This window comes from Cyprinus carpio, chromosome A25, assembly GCF_018340385.1.
Source record: "Cyprinus carpio isolate SPL01 chromosome A25, ASM1834038v1, whole genome shotgun sequence".
Classification (NCBI taxonomy): Eukaryota; Metazoa; Chordata; class Actinopteri; order Cypriniformes; family Cyprinidae; genus Cyprinus; species Cyprinus carpio.
The window spans coordinates 15,573,980-15,594,365 of NC_056596.1; the positions used below are offsets into that span (position 1 = coordinate 15,573,980).

The 20,386-nt window shown below is 35.5% G+C and overlaps 1 protein-coding gene across 1 annotated transcript in view; it reads left to right on the forward strand.

Moving 5' to 3' along the window:
- The window catches only part of LOC109048196 (oxysterol-binding protein-related protein 5-like), a 44,070-nt gene that overhangs the window by 14,876 nt on the left and 8,808 nt on the right, over positions 1-20,386 (forward strand). Inside the window, exons 2-12 of the mRNA XM_042715692.1 lie at positions 9,959-10,115; positions 11,201-11,274; positions 12,177-12,257; positions 13,401-13,502; positions 13,585-13,788; positions 13,864-13,948; positions 14,032-14,194; positions 16,276-16,477; positions 18,880-19,064; positions 19,179-19,260; positions 20,170-20,268. Of these exons, the coding sequence (XP_042571626.1) occupies positions 9,980-10,115; positions 11,201-11,274; positions 12,177-12,257; positions 13,401-13,502; positions 13,585-13,788; positions 13,864-13,948; positions 14,032-14,194; positions 16,276-16,477; positions 18,880-19,064; positions 19,179-19,260; positions 20,170-20,268 (1,413 nt within the window). The 5' untranslated portion in view covers positions 9,959-9,979. The remainder of the gene's footprint in view (positions 1-9,958; positions 10,116-11,200; positions 11,275-12,176; positions 12,258-13,400; positions 13,503-13,584; positions 13,789-13,863; positions 13,949-14,031; positions 14,195-16,275; positions 16,478-18,879; positions 19,065-19,178; positions 19,261-20,169; positions 20,269-20,386) is intronic.

The following is a 20,386-nucleotide window of genomic DNA, read 5'->3' on the forward strand; positions in this document are numbered from 1 at the left end:
CCATAAGGGGTTGGGATTTTGAGTTTTTGTCATGAGAAATCCAGCATCTTACCCTGGTTGTTTGAAACCATTTGCAGCCCAAAAAAAGGCAGTGTTATTTTTGGCCAAGTCAGGATATAACTAGGGCTGCAACTTGCGGTTATATTGATTGATCGATTAATTGGTTGATTTTTTTTATTTTTATTAATTCAATAAAAAGCATTTTTTCTGTATTTCATGCTTTATACTATGCACTTCAAAGAAACTCATAGTTTAATGCCAGTGACCTTATTACATGCTCAGGCTTGTCCATGCACGCCACATAGATGTGACTAATCAATACTCAAACTCACTATCGGATATCTTCATTCTAAATTATTATGAATTTTTGTTGCAGCTCTACATGAAACACAGTTTGCATTTTACTTCTGTGACTTTTTTTTTTTTTTAGTTAAATAGGTTATTCAGTGACAAAAGCCTTTTTTACTTTCCATCATGAATTATAGATTATGAAAGCTAGATGTCACATGAGTCATTATTTTTTTTTTTTTTTTTCTATCCATTATTTTTATTAAAAAACATTTAAAATGCAGTTCATGCATATAGTGACTTGAATACACCTCTTCTATAACAATCATGTTTTTTTTTTATGTTTTATGGTTTGTTTTGATGTTTTTTGTTATGAAAAAGTGTTTTGGTGGTTTAAATGTCTTTATTTAATATTTGAAAAAAAGCCCCATTACAAGAATGAAATTCTTGAGAAGAAAATGCTTTGGCATAATCTATTATTATTTCTATTTGGCATAATCTGTTATGCTTATAAATGTTTAAAACATGTTTGTCTGCAAAATTTAACTAACTTTGATATTTTTATTTGATATTTTAAGGCCAGATCAGGGTGTAAAATGTCATGTGGTGCAACCCTATGATACTTATTAATTAATAATTCATCATAAAAATGGGGTAGAAAAAATAGGGGATTAGTGATGTCACCTTGAAAGTTGCTTCAGAGGTAGAGCAAGCTACATTTTGATATTTCTTTTTTCTTTTTTTTTTTTACATTTGAAATAACATGCACCAATTAACCATGTACAATAAGATCAGGAATGTGTATTAAAAGCAGTTTTGATTTCATGTTGACTTCATGTTGTCGAAGAAGTAGCATTGACAATCTGTTCACTATTTTACCAACACTAAATCCATTTGTGCCTCTCAAAGTCTCCATCCTTTATTTATGTTTCATCCAGTCCCATGTGTTACTTTCTGCTTGACTGACAGCTTCGCTTGCACCTCATTCAGCTAAAACCCTGTAAAATGAAAATAAGGTCACCACGCGATGTATGTCAGAGACCTTGTCTCGTGAGATACACTATGCTCTGTCTGCTACTGTGCTGCCAACATTAGTAAATAGGTCATTTGGCCAGGCCTTAAATCCAGTGCTAGGAGTTGGATTAAAAGGCCAGTAAGGATGGAGATTAGCCAGAAGCTGCAGGCGTGAATTCCGTCCGGACACCGGATCCATTGATCCACAGACATTCAAAAACACAAATTCACTCAGCAGTCAAAAAGGATTTTGTCACAAAGCAAATGGATATTGGATGGGTGAAAACATGGGGTTTGCTTAAGGCTAACACTGAGGCAGCTAGCTGTGAGGAAAGTTAGTTACTGTTGTTAGCTACAGATGGTGCATTTCTTTATGAATCTCTGGGCTCAAAGAAAATCCATGGTTTCATTTAAAATTTGTGGTGGCATTCAGGTGTGTTCAACTTGTAAATACAAACTTTCCCACATGATCCAACATGAAAATATTTATTTATGTATGTATGTCCAGTTCTTAAAGTTCATGCAAGGCCAATTCCATACAAGAGTATAAGAGTTGTGATACATTTGTTAGTAGTTGGATATTGGATATTTTAATAGTGTCTGTGATCTAGAAGAAAACGCAAATAAAGTTGTGAAATTGTATTAATTTATACAAATTAGATCGATTTTAATAGCATGTTTCAGTTAATCAGTAAAAAAAAAAAAAGAAAAATTTGTTTGCAAATGTCTACATGCTATTCTGTTTTAGTAAAGTATATCTGAAGATAAAAATATGTTTATTACATTTATTATGTATGTTTATTATAAATGTACACTGCATTTATTTTTTATTTTTTTATTAAAATAAAAAACTTCACAGAACTTAGCAAAAACCAAAAAGGTTTTTGTAAGAATGATTAGAATGATGGTTCCTTTGAGAAAAAAATTTATATATATATATATATATATATATATATATATATATATATATATATATATATATATATATATAGTGCAAATACATGAATATTGAATATCAGAAGGCTGACAAATATTGATTTAAATACGTTGACCATACGTGCCCTTTTTCCCCGGAGACGTCCTGGCCAGGAATTCTATATTGCCTAAAATATCCAGGTTTTGACTTTGTTTTCCTGTTTTCATACATGCTAAAGGTAATGATCAAAAAGTAGTTTGACCAATAGCATGCAGGCATTGTACATAATTGACCATGAGAAGGTGGGCTCTACAGAGAATGGTCAAAGCGGTGCAATTACACGTACATTGTGTTCAACTTGAAGCGGTGCTGCGCAGACCGATCAGTGTATGACGTCAAAGTACACGGAAAGTCCTTTTGAAAGTATACAGAACAGTCTGCTCTCAACAGCTTTCACAGTACTTTGATGTTAAACACTGATCGGTCTACACAGCGTTAACAAAGCCAAAACCTGGATATTTTAGTCAGTATAGAAATCTTAGTCAGGATGTGTCCGGAAAAAAGGGCATGTATGTTTACCCTAATTTAAATGTAAATATGACAAATATTGATATTTGAGCTAATTCCAGCGATAGATTTTTGGAATTGACCTCCATTGCTGAAAAAAAGTTCGCTAACCCACTGACTGCAATAAGAAACTGTTTTGGTGCAAAAGTTTTGGAACCCCCCACAGGATCTAACTTCACTGGTACTTTTACACTGAGATCCATTCAGTTGTCATAGCAGTGCAACGTCAACCTCTCTCTGGATTTAGTCTCTTTGCTGGCTTTTGTTAAGAAGCGATTAAAGATGTCAGCTGCCAAGATGAAGGGTTGTTTTCTTCTGAAGTCTCAGTAGGGAGTGTTTTGAAGCTGCTGTTGAGTGCCAGACCTTAAATCAGAGTTGCCGGGTCACAGGAGGACGCTGGTTAGACTGTGCCGACAGCGGCTTGGCATCACTCTTCTGGTTCTGCTCAGTTTTTCTACCATTCATTTACTCAGCTCTGTTGAAAGATTACTGGAGTAGATCACAGTGCAGGCATGCAGGGTCAAAACCCTCATCAACATAACGATGGCTGCCAGTTATGAATGGAAATATCTAAACAATGGCCGTATGCTGTTTAAATGAATCAGGCACACATAGAACAAGCCTTTTTTACAGTTTTGGTCTGTAAATATGGAGCCTCCCAAGAGTGTCACCAGAAATTAATAGCTTGTCTTTAAAACATCAGGCTGTTTTTGTGTGAATAATGGCAGTGTATTATTTTCCTGGGACTTTTATTGCAAACCACTGCTGGATCTCTCATACACCAGCTCCTAATAATGTTCTTGCTCATCTCAATCTAAAATTGAGTGTGGCATTTTGTTAAATTTAGAATTGCAATCATTATTAGCCATGCCCCTTTCGATGTAGGAAGTGTCACATCAATAAATAAGCTTTTGAAATTCTTAATAAGACCATGAAATGCCACATGCTCCATCAGCCAGGCCTTTATGCCAAACACAGAGACAATGCTTCACAAAGTTTTTATTTAACCTTATTAACATGTTTGTTTTTGGATTCATGTTAATTTCATATTGTTTTGATTGAAGTACATTTAATGACTCTGCAAATGTCATCTGGTGTAACCATGAAGTCAAATATTTAAGCCTGGAATACATTTGAGTGTACACAACTAATTTTCTAAAATGTTTTTAAATATATCTTTCAAAACAATATATTTTTATGCAAATATAATAAATAATTAATTCATAAATATCATTGTTTTGGGGAGTTGCACCACATTACATTTTATAATCTTAACTCTCCTAAAATGCCAAATATTGTGATATTATGAGAGACACATGACATGGTGTTTTTAATATATAAATTTGCAAAGATCGCCAGCAGTTTCAGATTATTGTTGTTTCACATTCACAGCACGTTGAAGCATCACACTCTTACTTGATCTGGACAAACTGTGTATCATTAGAAAGATTAAAATCTTTAGCTTCGATATTTGACAACAGTTTTGACAAAACTCAGTTTCATATATATATTGAATTGAATTACAACATGCGTTCATATTCAGTCACAGTCACATCTGCTGCGGTTTATTTGTGTTCACACAGCTTCAGCTTCACTAAGGGATTATAGTCCAAAAATGCACAGACTTGGAGAAATATGGATATATTTATACATTTACTTCATATTTCTTCAGACAGAATCATCATTTCCATTAATTTTCCACTGATTTACACGATATGATGAGCGTAACATTTTATGTTCAGAATTTTCTCTTACAATACATGGCATTTTTTCACACTGATTTACAGGAATTCACTTAATCTAATCGAAACAGGTCTTCCCAATCAAGAATTGATCTCTTCTTGCTCTCTTCCTCAGCTCTTCAATTAGTAAAAAGATGTTTCTACTTATTTGCTCCTCTCTCAGATCATAAACACATTAGTTTAAAATTGTGTAGCAACACTGATAAAACTCCAAGGCTACATGGATACTGGAAATGTAACTGTTCACTCTTAAAAGATGCTTCCTTTAATGATAGTATGAAGAACTTGTTTTCAGGCATATTCTCTGACAAAACTGATGAAGGGTATAAACCAAAATGGGAATTTTTTAAATATGTGACCCTGGACCACAAAACCAGTCTTAAGTCGCTGGGGTATATTTTTAGCAATAGCCAAAAAACATTGTATGGGTCAAAGTGATTGATTTTTCTTTTATGCCAAAAATCATTAGGATATTAAGTAAAGATCATGTTCCATGAAGATATTTTGTGAATTTCCTACTGTAAATATATCAAAACTTAATTTTTGATTAGTAATATGCATTGCTAAAAATTTATTTGGACAATTGTAAAGGCGATTTTCTCAGCATTTTGATTTTTTCCTCCCTCAGATTCCAGATTTTCAAATAGTTGTATCTCAGCCAAATATTGTCAGATCCTAATAAACCTTACATCAATGGAATTATTATTTATTCAGCTTTTAGTTGATGTATAAATCTCTATTTTGAAAAACTGACACTTACGACTGGTTTTGTGGTCCAGACTCCAGGGTCACATGTAAGGTCAGTCAGTTCACCATTAGAAGAATTAAAGATTTAAAAACCTCTAAAAATAAAAAAAATAAAAAAATACAGGAACTATTATGTAGAGCCAAATGGCTTGATGAAGGAGAGACCAACTCCAGTTGATTTTTTGTGTGTGTTAGAGAAGAGGAATTGCTGGAAAAAAAATGTAATGGTTTCAGATCCAATTTTAATTTCTAATTTTGTTACCACCTTTTATGACAACCTTTATACCTCTGAACTTAATATGGATAATTGTGAGAATTTTCTTAAAATGGTTAAGGACTATATTCCCACCATTGGTAAGGATTTTAAAGATCTTTGTGAGTGCACTTTGACACTTGGGGAAATTAAATCAGTGCTATTCTCTATGTAGAGAGGGAAATCCCCTGTTGTTGACAGACTTTCATTTGAATTCTACATCTATTTCTGGGACTTAATACAGATCCTTTACTTTGCATGTGTAACGAATGTATTGCTCAGAGGGTAATGACTTTATCAATTTAAAGGGGTATTATTTCCCTTATAACAAAGCCTGAAAATGATTCTCTCTTAATAGATAATTGGCAACCAGGGCTGTCAAAAAATAAAAAAATAAAAATAGAATTTCTAACATTGATCGAATTTAAAATAAAAATCCACAATCGACTGCAAAAATGTTGCATTCGAATTTTAGGTGTGCGTTAAGGAGGCAGCCTTATCAGTAGGGGTGCTCCGTTTGATCGGCTACCGCTTGAAGATCAGTATATGGTTTCAACAAGGATACATGAAAAGAAGGTGAAATTCTGTAGTGAGGAGGAAGATTTAGCCTGTATGTGACTTTGTTGATGATAGGGAGGACTCAGCTTGCGACAGGGCAGTCGAAGATGGATGTCCCTGGTTGAGAGCCAGACCTACTGCCCAGGATGATGCTAGGGTGTCGCTGATCTTCTAACATCGGCCTGGCTCTTGTGTCTCCGAACTGCCCTCTGCAGGTGGATGCATCTTCGCGCTCGTGCTGACACAGCGAGTATAAACCAGGCTCTACACTCAAAGCGATACGTAGATGGTCGAGTAGCAATGAGACAAGACAACAGTGAAGTGTGGTGAGTGGTTATTATAGTCTGTGCTGATTGGTTGTGACAAGTGCAGGTGGTCAGAACTGGCGACTGTGAATGAGTGGGTAGAGTAAACGAGTGTGGTGCTGTGGATGTTGTTGACTTTGTTTCATTCATTCATTCCCCTAAATGTTTCTGCATGTGGGGTGAACAATGTGACTTTGGTCTCACCACAGGTTTTCCATATTTAATAAGCAGTTTTATTGGAAAAAGTGATTTATTTTCTAAAATAATAAAAGATTATGCCAAACTACTTTTTTCATAAAAGTAATTTTTAGTTTTTTTTTTTTTTTTTTCTCCACATTATGAAGAGTTATCACCTTTACATTTTGACTTTATGCAAGTCTTAATACATCATCTAAAAACATGCTCATCATAGAAAATGTTTACTGAAGTCATGGTACAGTGTGTGAACTGCATTTTTTGTGTTTATATATTTTTTTTCTTCTTTCTTCATTCTCCTTGCAGGTGTTATTTTTGTTTAGTCTATTCAGGATTTGTTTTTGTCTCTCTGCCACTCATAGTCTTGTAAACAGAGAAAACTGAACAGCAGCCAGATGCATGGCTAATTGAATCCACCCACCCTGCCCTCTAGCTGTGGCTTTGAGCTGTGATTGGTTGACCTGACTGCCTGGCCACATGCAAGGCGGGTTCATTATCCTGCAGAGCTGTAAGGAGAGACAGAGAGGTAGAGCAGGGTTTGTAACTGTGCAACTTATAGAGGGTGGCTCCCACACCCCACTCAGACCGACACTGCAGCACAAAGACTATTTTTAGATCCTTTTCATGAGAAGGGATGATGCTGGGAAGTTGATTCAGTTGATTCAGATGCTCTGCAACTAAAAGCCCATGTTGCTTAGATTTGCTCATTTGATTAGTGTCGTCTTATGTAACCTGAAATCTTTCATTTTGTTACCCTACATTTTAAACCTGAATATCTAATGAATGCATCTAGCAAATTTAGTCAATAACTGCAGGTAAATTATGTACTTTTTAGGGTTAAAATATTTAAATATACAATAAACTGAAAGTTCTTTTTTTTCCCCTCATTAATGTACACGCAGCACCCCATATTGACAGAAAAACACAGAATTGTTGACATTTTTGCACATTTATTAAAAAAGAAAAACTGAAATATCACATGGTCCTAAGTATTCAGACCCTTTGCTCAGTATTTAGTAGAAGAAAACTTTTGATCTAATACAGCCATGAGTCTTTTTGGGAAAGATGCAACAAGTTTTTCACACCTGGATTTGGGGATCCTCTGCCATTCCTCCTTGCAGATCCTCTCCAGTTCTGTCAGGTTGGATGGTAAATGTTGGTGGACAGCCATTTTCAGGACTCTCCAGAGATGCTCATTTGGGTTTAAGTCAGGGCTCTGGCTGAGCCATTCAAGAACAGTCACGGAGTTGTTGTGAAGCCACTCCTTTGTTATTTTAGCTGTGTGCTTAGGGTCATTGTCTTGTTGGAAGGTGAACCTTCGGCCCATTCTGAGGTCCTGAGCACTCTGGAGAAGGTTTTCGTTCAGGATATCCCTGTACTTGGCCGTATTCATCTTTCCCAGGAGTAGTCCTGTCCCTGAAGCTGAAAAACACCTCCACAGAATGATGCTGCCACCACCATGCTTCACTGTTGGGACTGTATTGGACAGCTGATGAGCAGTGCCTGGTTTTCTCCACACATACCACTTAGAATTAAGCCCAAAAAGTTCTATCTTGGTCTCATCAGACTAGAGAATCTTATTTCTCTGTTTTTTAGCAAACTCCATGCGGGCTTTCATGTGTCTTGCACTGAGGAGATGCTTCCGTCGGGCCACTCTGCCATAAAGCCCCGACTGGTGGAGGACTGCAGTGATGGTTGACTTTCTACAACTTTCTCCCATCTCCCGACTGCATCTCTGGAGCTCAGCTACAGTGATCTTTGGGTTCTTCTTTTCCTCTCTCACCAAGGCTCTTCTCCCCGATAGCTCAGTTTGGCCGGACGACCAGCTCTAGGAAGGGTTCTGGTCGTCCCAAACGTCTTCCATTTAAGGATTATGGAGGCCACTGTGCTCTTAGGAACCTTAAGTGCAGCAGAATTTTTTTTTTGTAACCTTGGCCAGATCTGTCGATTGCCACAATTCTGTCTCTGAGCTCTTCAGGGCAGTTCCTTTGACCTCATGATTCTCATTTGCTCTGACATGCACTGTGAGCTGTAAGGTCTTATATAGACAGGTGTGTGGCTTTCCTAATCAAGTCCAATCAGTATAATCAAACACAGCTGGACTCAAATGAAGGTGTAGAACCATCTCAAGGACGATCAGAAGAAATGGACAGCACCTGAGTTAAATATATGAGTGTCACAGCAAAGGGTCTGAAAACTTAGGACCATGTGATATTTCAGTTTTTCTTTTTTAATAAATCTGCAAAAATGTCAACAATTCTGTGTTTTTCTGTCAATATGGGGTGCTGTGTGTACATTAATGAGGAAAAAAAAATAACTTAACTGATTTTAGCAAATGGCTGCAATATAACAAAGAGTGAAAAATTTAAGGGGGTCTGAATACTTTCCGTACCCACTGTATATATATATATATATATATATATATATATATATATATATATATAACGAACGATATATATATATATATATATATATCATTGGAAGGATGGATGGATATATTAGTAGTGGGCTAGATTGTTGGATGGATAGATGGATGGATGGGTGGATGGATGGAAGGATGGACAATTAGATATATAGCCAGATAGATAGCCGGATGGATGGATGGATGGATGGATAGTGATTTAGGTCGTTATATCATTGGATGGATGGATGGATGGATGGATGGATGGATGGATGGATGGATGGATGGATGGGTGAATAGTGTGCTAAATCGTTGGATGGATGGATAGTGGGTTAGATTGTTGGATAAATGTATGTATAGTGGTTTAGATCATTGGATGGATGGATGGATGGATGGATGGATGGATGGATGGATGGATGGATGGATAAAAATTACAGTTGGGTAAGTCAGTCAGATTTTGATTTTGATTTAACCAGCCAAAGTTTTTTTTTTTTCAGTAAAGGACTGATTCAAACTGATTCATGAATGAAGTTCATGAGTCTTTTTGAATGATTTGTTACAAGAATAGGCTCATAAGAGTCATTTGCAAGGACAACATAACAGAAAGTTGTTTGCCATATTTTGTGGTAGGTTGCATTTTTTGTCTCTTTAGAATCAGTTTAATCTGTGAACTCAGATTTACAGACTTCAATTTAATGTATTTATATTCTGTCAGCTGAATTTCTCATTTAGCATAATTCTTTATGTTGCATAAGCTTTCTGGAAGCATTTTCATCCAAGTTGGTGCGGACACATACATTCGCTTACATACACCCACTTTGCTTTGATGATTATCTATTTTTAGTAAGGAAAAGGACTGCATAAACACTGCTGCGTTAACGTTGAGTGTGTGTGTGTGTTTCTGTGATGATCCATCAGTATTTCAGCACATTATGCTACAAACTATATTAACATTCCTAATTTTTCCTCCAGGTGGACAGACTGGCCGGCACAATGAAGGAGGAGAACTTGTTCCGCAGACGGTTCTCTCTCTGTCCCACAGCCGCCTCGCCTCCCAAGATTGACCCACGTCTGCTGACTCGCAACCTGTCCTATGGAGGAGACAATGAACTGTACCCACTTAGCCCAGGTATCCATTCAATTCCTAAATGTGTGAAACACTTCATTCTTTAAACACAAGAGACACATGCAAGAGCATACTGCTTACGGTCATTCACACCTGCTTGGCAATCACCCAGAATGCATTATTAACCAACTAAAAACCCTAGGAACTGCATAGCAAAACCTTAGCAACCACATAGCAATGCTCTGGAAACCACCTAAAACACCTGATAGAAATGCAACAAAATTTAACAAACATTAAAAACACCCAAGCCCTGGCAGCCACACAGAACACCCTAGCAACTGCAATTAACACTTTAGGAATTTCATAACACCAAAAAACACCTAAGCAACCACACAGCAATACCCTCACAACCACCTCGAACACTTGAGGAACTGCATAGAAAAATGCTAAAAGTGTTTTAGAACACCTTAGCAACCACATAGCAACACCCTGGCAACCACCTAAAACTCTCAAGGAACTGCATAGAAACATGTTAAAAGTGTCTCAGAACACCTTGGCAACTGCATAGCAACGCCCTGGCAACCACTTAGAACACTCGAGGAACTGCATAGAAACATGCTATAAATATGACAGAATACCTTAGTAGCCAGATAGCAACGCCCTGGCAACCACCTATTGGCTTATGAGAATCTAGGAACTGAATAGTTAACTACTTAGTAAATTTTAGCTATCTAAGCATTTAAGATTATATTAGCATTACCACATAGCAGTGCCCTGGTAACCACCTAGAAGACGGTAGCAACCACCTAGAACATTTTAACAACTGCATAAAACATGCTATAAACCTTTCAGAATAACTTAGCAACCACATAGCAGTGCCCTGGTAACCACCTAGAAGACACAAACATTGCATAGTTGCATAGCAACACCCTAGCAACCATGATGAATTGTGAAGGACATTTATTAAGAAATAAAAATGTGAATTGTATTATTTATTTCAACTTCAGATGAGCTGACTATGTTTTGATATGCTGTTGTTGTTGTTTTGTTTGTTTTTTAATAATTAGCAAAAATCTAATTGACTGTAGTGATTGATGTTAAAGCTGTGTTTGTGTGTTGGTGTGGGTGTGCGTGTGTGTGTTCTGCAGGTAATGAATCGGAGAGGAACGGTTTGCCCTTACTGAGGGACGAGGTCAGTCCGGTCCGCTCGCCCAGCAGCGCGGTGCGTTCAGCTTCCTGTTGACTACGAGCATGAAATATGATGGGATCATAATGCAGATGGGAAAGAAAATAGCCTGTACTTGTGGTGGAAGAGCTTCAAATGTTGAAACTGAAATGTTTTCATTTGAAAAATTGTTTTCAGACCTTGGGTATTACAATGAAAACAAGTTCATATTCATCTTTAAACTATATATTACTAATGTTTGAGGTTTGTTTGATGGCTTGTGGAAAAGCTTCCTCTTAGCTTACAATAATAACACATTTATGTATGTATTTATTTATTTAAAAAAAAAAAATAACAGTATAAAGTGTCATTTATTACATAGATAAATGCTCAATGTTATTTTTATTATAAAAAATTATTTTATATGTTTTATATGAAATTTACAGTTGTTGATCTTTATTATTGATTATTTGTTGCAAAAAAACATTACTGTTGTTTTGTATAGACTCCACTGTTTGTATGATTTGGTTTAGAGGCTAATTTGGGTCTAAGACGAAAGCTATCTTCTCCATATTTTGGTCTGCTCTTCAACTGACACCGACAGCTGACCAAACAGACCTGCTGCATTTAGCCTTGCTGCCTTTTGCTCTTAGTGTGAAAGAGTTGTTGCTGGAAGTAGCTTTGTTTACTTTACAATTACTATGTTAATATACTTACTTAACTAAGTTAACATACTGTAATTATTACGTTAAGACTTTCTAAAGTCAACATGAAATGGCACATGCAACCCATTTGACTTCCGTAACGTGACAGATTCTGGATATTCACTGAGAAAAATGTCAAATATCATCAAGTCACATCATATTTAGTCCAGGATCCGGTATGAAGAAAGCAAACAGGGTCGATTTTGATCTCATGTTGACTTGGATTTTCTGTTTTGCGATTTCTTTTTTCTTCAGTCGGAATCCAGGATGTTTATTGGTTTGGAGAAGGAGTCTTCCTCGCCCACGGAGAAGCTGGCAAGGAAAGAATCGCTCAAGGTACGATGTGCTTCCCACTCCAGGCAGAGTTCCTGACCCAGTTTCTCTAAACAGCAGCTTGTTTGTCGTGTCAGTCAACAGGTGGACGGCACTGAACCTGCGTACAGGCACTTCCTCTACTAGAGGAAATACTCTGAAACATTTATTCAAATATTTATTACAGCTTTTGATCTGGCCTATTTTTTGTTTTTTGCTTTGAACAGCTACAAATGTTATCTAACCAAACTTTGCATGCATAATGTTTTGTCATTTTTGGACTGATGTACGGCATCTTACAACTTAAATTTGCAATATTCAAAACATCAGCCCCACTTCCTACAGAATTAAGTTTTCACGGGAAGCACATTTATTTCGGGGGCCAATACATTGTCACAAAAAAAAAAAAATGTTTTTGGTATTTATTTAATTTTTTTTAACCCAAACTATAAAGTTTTTTAATTGAAATAAAATAAAAAATATATTATTTTATTTAAATTAGAATTTCTAATTTTCACTGAAGTTCTGAATTTATTAAAGTCAGAAAATGACAATCACATAACAAAAGTGCTAAAACAAAATAAACCTGAAAAAAAGTTACTGAAAAAATATTTAGAAAATACTATAGCCTAATTAGTACAAATAAAAATAAAATAAAGGCTTTTATACATTTGAATACAGTTCCTAAATGTAACATTTAGATAAAAATGTTGATTTCTTGTGAATCTGACTTTATTTTAGATGAGTGACGTTTGTCTTGTCCAATCAGAGTTCTTCTCCACAATCTAAAATGAAATCATTAAAGTAGAGATTTAAAGGTGGTGTATAAGTGGTATATCTGCTGTATGTAATATGAAGTGACATCTGTGATATTATAAAAATACCCAAACTCTATACAAGAGTCAACAGATAAATTGTTCAATAGAGAGATTTCAAAACTAAGCATAATCTGGAACTTCAAATGGATTTTAATTATGAACACAAGAATCCAGTTCATCTATGTTTTAACTGGTAGCTCCACTGTTGCTGTTTTGTAGCTCTTTGATGTTGTATATGGAGCACTCTAGTGTTCAATAAGGTTTGTAGACATTTTACGTCTTGCTGCCCACTTGCACCCCCTAGCTGATGTCTGAGCAATTCACTAAACCTTGACCTAACATATTGCAGGTTCAGAAGAAGAACTATCGACAAGAAAAGAAGAGGGTTGCCAAAGAGCTGCTCAGTGCACTTAAGGATCCAAGTGTGGTTATTATGTCCAACTGGCTAAAGGTCGGTAAACCTCATTGGTTTTCATTTGAAACATTTGAATAATTTCTCAGTAGCTTTGAGATGTGATTCTTGGATGCATCAGATTCGGGGGTCATTGAAGAGTTGGACGAAACTGTGGTGCATCCTGAAGCCCGGCATTCTCCTGATATACAAGACGCCCGGTTCAGATCACTGGGTGGGAACGATTCTTCTCAATGCTTGCAAACTCATTGAAAGGCCATCAAAGAAGGACGGATTCTGCTTCAAACTCTACCATCCGCTGGAAAAGTCCATATGGGCCATGAAGGTAAGACCACAGCATCTCTGAAATGCAACGTATGCTTGACCTCATCATTGGGACTGATGGGTATGTTTTTTTTAGGGTCCTAAAGGAGAATCTGTGGGCTCCATCACACAACCCTTACCTAGTAATTACCTGATCTTCAGAGCAGCGTCCGAATCTGATGGTGAGCAATGGTGTTTGTCTTCTCTTAAACTGTCTTCTCAATATGGAGTCCATTTGAGGACCACAGCCTGTGGTTTTCTCCAGGACGCTGTTGGATGGATGCTCTGGAACTGGCTCTCAGCTGCTTCAGCCTGTCTAAGATGACGGCGAAGAGCGGCAGGGATGGAGATCTGAGCAGCTCCTCGGAGTCCTCACACATACTGCAGCTGCTGCAGAGCTCGCCTCTCACCGACCAGGACCTGCTTCAGTAAGTTCGATCTCTCTGCATCAGGGGTCCTCAACTTTGGACCTCGTGATCCACTTTCCTGAGGAGATCAGCTCCAACCCTAATCAAACACACCTGAACAAGCTAATCAAGGTCTTCAGGATTACTACAAAAATGCATGTAGGTGTGTTTAATCAAGGTTGGAGGTCCAGAGTTGAGGACCCCTGCTCTACATCAACACACTGCTGTCGGCAAATTTTTTTTTGGCACAAACCTGTTCACATCAGATTCATTGCAACTAAATTACAAAAAAAAAAAAAAAGATAGAAATTATTTAGAGTTGTTGAGAATAGTTTTTGGTACCAAAATATTTGAGTAAACTACGATATGTGCACAACCTCACGTGCAGCCAGTCAGGGGAAAATAATGTATCCTCCAAATAAAGTGACCAATTACTGCTGAATGATATGAAAGATATAAAATATGAAATATTCACACTTTTGGTGTGGGTTTTGGTGGTATCAGGTATGATGCGCCTAAATGAGTTGAATACATGAAATAATTTCAAAATATTTCTGACACCAAAACTATTTGCTTAAACTACTTTAGGACTAAACTGACACAAAATCAATAGAATATTCACAGAATAAACGTGAAATATTCTCAAACATTTTTTGCCAAATTCTCTTTTTCTATTTTTATTCATTAAATTTTTTTTTTTTAGATGCCTCCTCTTGTCTCCCCATTATTTTTGTTTATCGATAAAATGGCAAAAAAGCGCTAAAAATAGCTTTTGTATATTTTAAACCTACATTAAAGTCGTCCACCTTCACAATGGTATGCCAAAAATTACTGCCCTTACAAAACCTTTAATGTATTTAATGCATACTTAATGACTTAATGGACATTAAACAAAAACAACTTCATTGCTTCTCTACATGCACAGAATTGCAAACTCAATTTTTACACCAGTTTACAGCAAATATCTCATAATCTTGTTGTATAAGTGTATTTCTATTATATATTTATTATTTATAATAATTTAGTATAAATGCTAAATGGTTAAATACAAAAATACAGTAAATATATTGTACAGTACTTAGAAATACTATGACGTTAATATTGTGTGTCTTAAAATACCATCAATCAAAATCCATAGCTAAAATCACAGGCCTATATCCATGACAAATTGTGATTAATCACCAAACATTAATAACAGTTTAACATGATAATTAAATAACATTCCATTGAGATTCAAAGTGTATTTAAATCACAGTGTTTCTGAACCTGAGAGGAAGAGAAATAGTAGACGTTGTTTTCCAGTGATATCCTTCAGCTGTCAATCATTTATATATTCCAAACCCCCCTTTTTATAGCCGCTTTAAAGCTCTCGTCCAATCAGCTGCACCCTGCAGGTTTACGCAACAGGCAGAGGAGCAGGAAGAGATGAGGAGAATGTAAACCTAACACCACCAGCAGCACACACACACACACACACTCGTACAAGCACGTCAGACAGGCTGAGAAGCAGGAAAAACAGCTTTGGAAAACACGTTACTGCATAGCTTTCCTGTGCAAACGTCAATCTAAACAGGAACTACCGAGGGAAATCACTGCATTTCGACTGTAAACAAGCTTTTTCTGAGGTTTTCTCAGTTTTTGTTTACCAGTCTTTGGAGTTTCAGGAATAATATATTCTTGGCAAGGTAAGGACTCATTTTTTTGGTTTGCTAGTCAGATGATAAATTTTTTTTTTTGTTTATTTTTTTGTTTGGTTATTGGTTGAATTTTGAAGTAATTTTGATGATAGTGTTATTGATCTTTTGTTGAAATTCTTGTGACCATGGTGACGGCCCTGCCATTCATATTACTCGTGAAAATGATCATCATGTGGTTTGTTGCTTTGGCAACTGATCTCGACGAGCTTTGAACATGAACATAATAACAAATCTCACCGAGATAAAGCAACAATTTATATTAAAGAAAATAATAATTTTTAATAAACATTAAGGGATAAATAATAAAAACATGTTTAAAATATGTATAGAATGAATATAATTGAATAAATGCAGCCAAATCAAATCTCACATGCTCATTTGTTCGTTTGTATGTTTTTGTTAAAGGTTGAATGACTCCATGTTGGAAAACCATATGGAGAACGACGCCAACTCGGACAAATCAGAGAGAGAGGCGCATGAAGACTCGGACAATGCGGCCAATGAGAACGGGGGCAGATTGACGGAGGAGAGCGATATGGACCAATCAGATGACGTGTGCCTGCAGGCCACAGCATTTGTTGAAGAAGCCCATGAAGAGATAGGAGAGGTGATAAGTTAATTTGGCTTCATCACAGTCTCTGTTTGGTCTGAATGAACTGCTTTGTCCAACAAGAGCTAGTTAAATATATTTCAGTTATGCAGTGACATATTAAACACAGTCATGTCGATGAAGACATGCTAAAACAAAGATAAATTGTGTGTTAATCAATTAAAATGTTCCCAGAGTACTTTTTTTTTTCGGCTAAAATGTTTTAAACCTAAAGAAATGAATTGGAATTTTGAGTCGGCATTTAACAATAGAACATTGATGATTTTTTTTTTTTTTCAGCAAAAATTGAGTGGGTCATGAAAAATGGATGCAAATTATTGTCTCATTTGAAACATATTTGAGGAAAAAACATTTGCGTAAACTACAATATGACTAAATTTGAAGCGTGAAATATTGGTTAAACTTTTGTTGTTCTGTAAAAAACAGCAACTGAACATTTAAAACAATTATTTTGGCACTGAAACCATTCATATCAGGTATGATGCACCAAAATTACTTGAACGCATGAATTATTTGCAAACAATTTCTGTCCCAAAAACTATTTGCATAAACTACTATAGGACTAAACTTACACAAAAGTAATAAAATATTGAAAAATATTGTGGCACCAAACTGTTCACATCAGATACAGTTCAACTAAATATCATGAAAGTATAAATTATACTGTTTTTGGAACAAAAGCAATCGCTTAAATATTTGTTACTTAATGAAGAAAATTTTGGAACAGAAGAGATTTATTAAGTATTTGTTTGTTGATGGTGGAGGGTTATTGAGTTGAATTTTTTTGTGAAATGAGTTGATTTTATTTTATTATGTAATAAATAGTTTGAGTAGTCGGCTTTAAGTAAACCAATCAGCTGCTCGGAAGAGTTTCATGACTCAACTATATAAATATAGACAATGTTGGATTATTTTTATTACATTACATTTTTATGTTTGTTTTTGCTTTTAAAATCTGGTTTTGTTTGTCACTTTTTACATAGGATGAAATCCATAGAATTTAGGATCAAATCTGATCACATGTTTGTTTTATAAAGGCCCCTGGTCTAGAAATAGCGGTTTTATTCTACATGGGGTGGTCCGCTTCATGGTGGCAGCCATTTCGAGATCACATGACCAGCCGAGTACTTCTCACTTTATTTTACTAACCCCCAAATATTAAACACTTTTCGTCTCGGAATAGGTTGATCATGCCTGTGAATATGGTATTTGTATGACTGCATTGTTGACAAAACATTTGGTTTTATGTAATTCTATATCCTCACCAATAGGGGTCAGTATAACATCAAAGAATAATGTATTAATAGCCAGTGAAACAGGCAAAAAAAAAATGAATTGGTGCACCTCTAAATCAGTCAATAACACAAGCAGCTTTATTTCAAAAGAATATGAATGACAATAAGTATATTTTATGTTCATATTTATGTATTTAGCAGATGCATATATCCAAAATAACTTGAATTGCATTGCACAAAGTCCTTTTTTTTTTTTTTTTAATCAAATGTAAATTCCTGTCCCAGTCACATGTTCTTGGTTAAATAACTATTACTTACACTACCAAAAAAAATAAAAAATCTATTTTATATTTTTTTACATTAACAGTGTAATCAATATTCTGTTTATTATTGCCAAGTATGAATCTCACAAAGTTGTGTTTAAGCATTTTACATTTATTCCAAAATAATAACTCAAGGCATTAACGATTTAAATAATATATTTTATTTGTAAAACGTATGTTCAGCTATTCTTTTTAATAGTTAACTTTTAACTATTTTTAATTATTCGGTTCACAGATATACACAGAATATTGGTCACAGACACAGAGATTTACTTACTCACTAAAAACTCCCACAGATCATGTTTTCAGTTTTCACGTCTTATTTTGTCGTAACAAAGTGGTTATATCTAAGTATTTGAGTTGTTTTACTTTTTTAAATGAGTCTTCCCATTAATGCCATTATATTGTTCATTCAGACTGATTCGCAAACGCAGAACGCGCATGAACACAAGAGGCGCGATTTATCGCATGAACCAATCACAGTCGAACATAACCAGTCATATCGCGATGGAGGCATCACCTCCTCTCACGTGATTTTCCTCCATTTATTCTCAATTACCCCCCACCAAACTCACCGCATGCTTTAGGGGGTCTGTTAAAACTCAATGGGCTCAGGGGAGGCGAGAGAGACGCGGACTCCTGCTGTAACTTTACCTGCTGGTGTCACTGTTGCACAGTGTTTCTTTAGAAAAACAAGTGATTAATGTTATAATTTGTAATATTGGCGTGGTTTTATTTTTGTACAATTTTTTTTTCTCATCCAATATTTTGAGACACTGCCTACCTTGCCTCCTCAGAGGAAACGCCCCTGTATACTGTATATTTTCTGTTGTCCTCATAGGTTGGCGAGGCGTCCCAGGTCGAGACGGTCTCAGAGGAGAATAAGGGTTTGATTTGGACTCTCCTGAAGCAGCTGAGGCCAGGGATGGACCTGTCTAAAGTGGTTTTGCCAACGTTTATCCTGGAGCCACGTTCATTTCTGGACAAGCTGTCGGATTACTACTATCATGCTGACCTGCTGTCCCAGTGAGCACCTCATTATCATCTCTACTGCAGCCAGACGCACTTTACTGAGACTAGCGGTTTTAGCTTTCATTGAGTTTGTTGGAGAAGAGATAATGGTATATATTTGTGTTTCAGGGCTGTGATGGAGGAGAGCCCATACTGCAGGATGAAGCAGGTCTTGCGCTGGTATCTGTCAGGCTTCTACAAGAAACCAAAGGTGAGTTGGGTGAAATGCTCATTTTAGATTGAGAATAATGAGCCAGTTTCCATACATGGTTTTTATGCGTATTTTGGGATATCAAATAAAAACACCACCATTTTTTAATGAAGTCTCCTAAGCTCATCATTTTTGATAAAAACAGTAAAATGTAAAATGCAGTTTGTAATTTATTAATATATTATTTTCCAGTCTTCGGTGTCACATGATCCTTCAGAAATCATTCTAATGCTGATTTGCTGCTCAACAAATATTTCTTATTATTATCAATGTTGAAAACAGTTGTGCTGCTTCATACTTTTTGTGGAAAACATGAGAAATTGTTTTTCATATTTCTATGATAAATACTAAGTACAAAAGAATAGCACAGAATAAACAATATTTATTCTAAAATAAAAAAGTATATATTATAAAACAAAAATATGAAATAAAATAATATATTCTAAAATTAAACAAAATAATTATTACTGTAAAACAAAACAATATATTTATTCTTAAAATAAAATGTATATTTATTGTAAAATAAAAAATAATATTATTATAAATTAAAATAAAGTCTTCAGTGTCACAGAAATCATTCTATTATGATGATTTTTTTTTTTCGCATTAAATATTTATTATCAATGCAGCTTAATATTTTTTTGCAGTGAGGAATTGTTTCAGGATTCTTTTATGAAAAGAAAGTTCAAAAGAACAGCATTGATTCGTTTTTCTAATATTATTGTTATTATTATATTTGTTTTGTAACATTATAAATGTCTTTACTGTAACTTAATGCATCCTTGCTGAATAGATTTCTTTAAAAAAAAAAACTCTAACTGAAGAAGTATACTTCTTAAGGCATGTATCTATCATTAGGGTGTGCGTATGATTTATATTTACACTAGTTGTGTGTTTCTTGTCTTTCAGGGTCTGAAGAAACCGTACAACCCTATTTTAGGAGAGATGTTTCGATGCTGCTGGCTGCATCCACAAACAGACAGCTGTACATTTTACATCGCAGAGCAGGTGAGACTCTAGAATCAAGTGGAAACAATTCAAATATCTGACATTATATTAAATAAAATAAAGATGATCAAACCAAGTGTCATTTTAAAACAATGTACTGATATTCAAACAAGTTTTT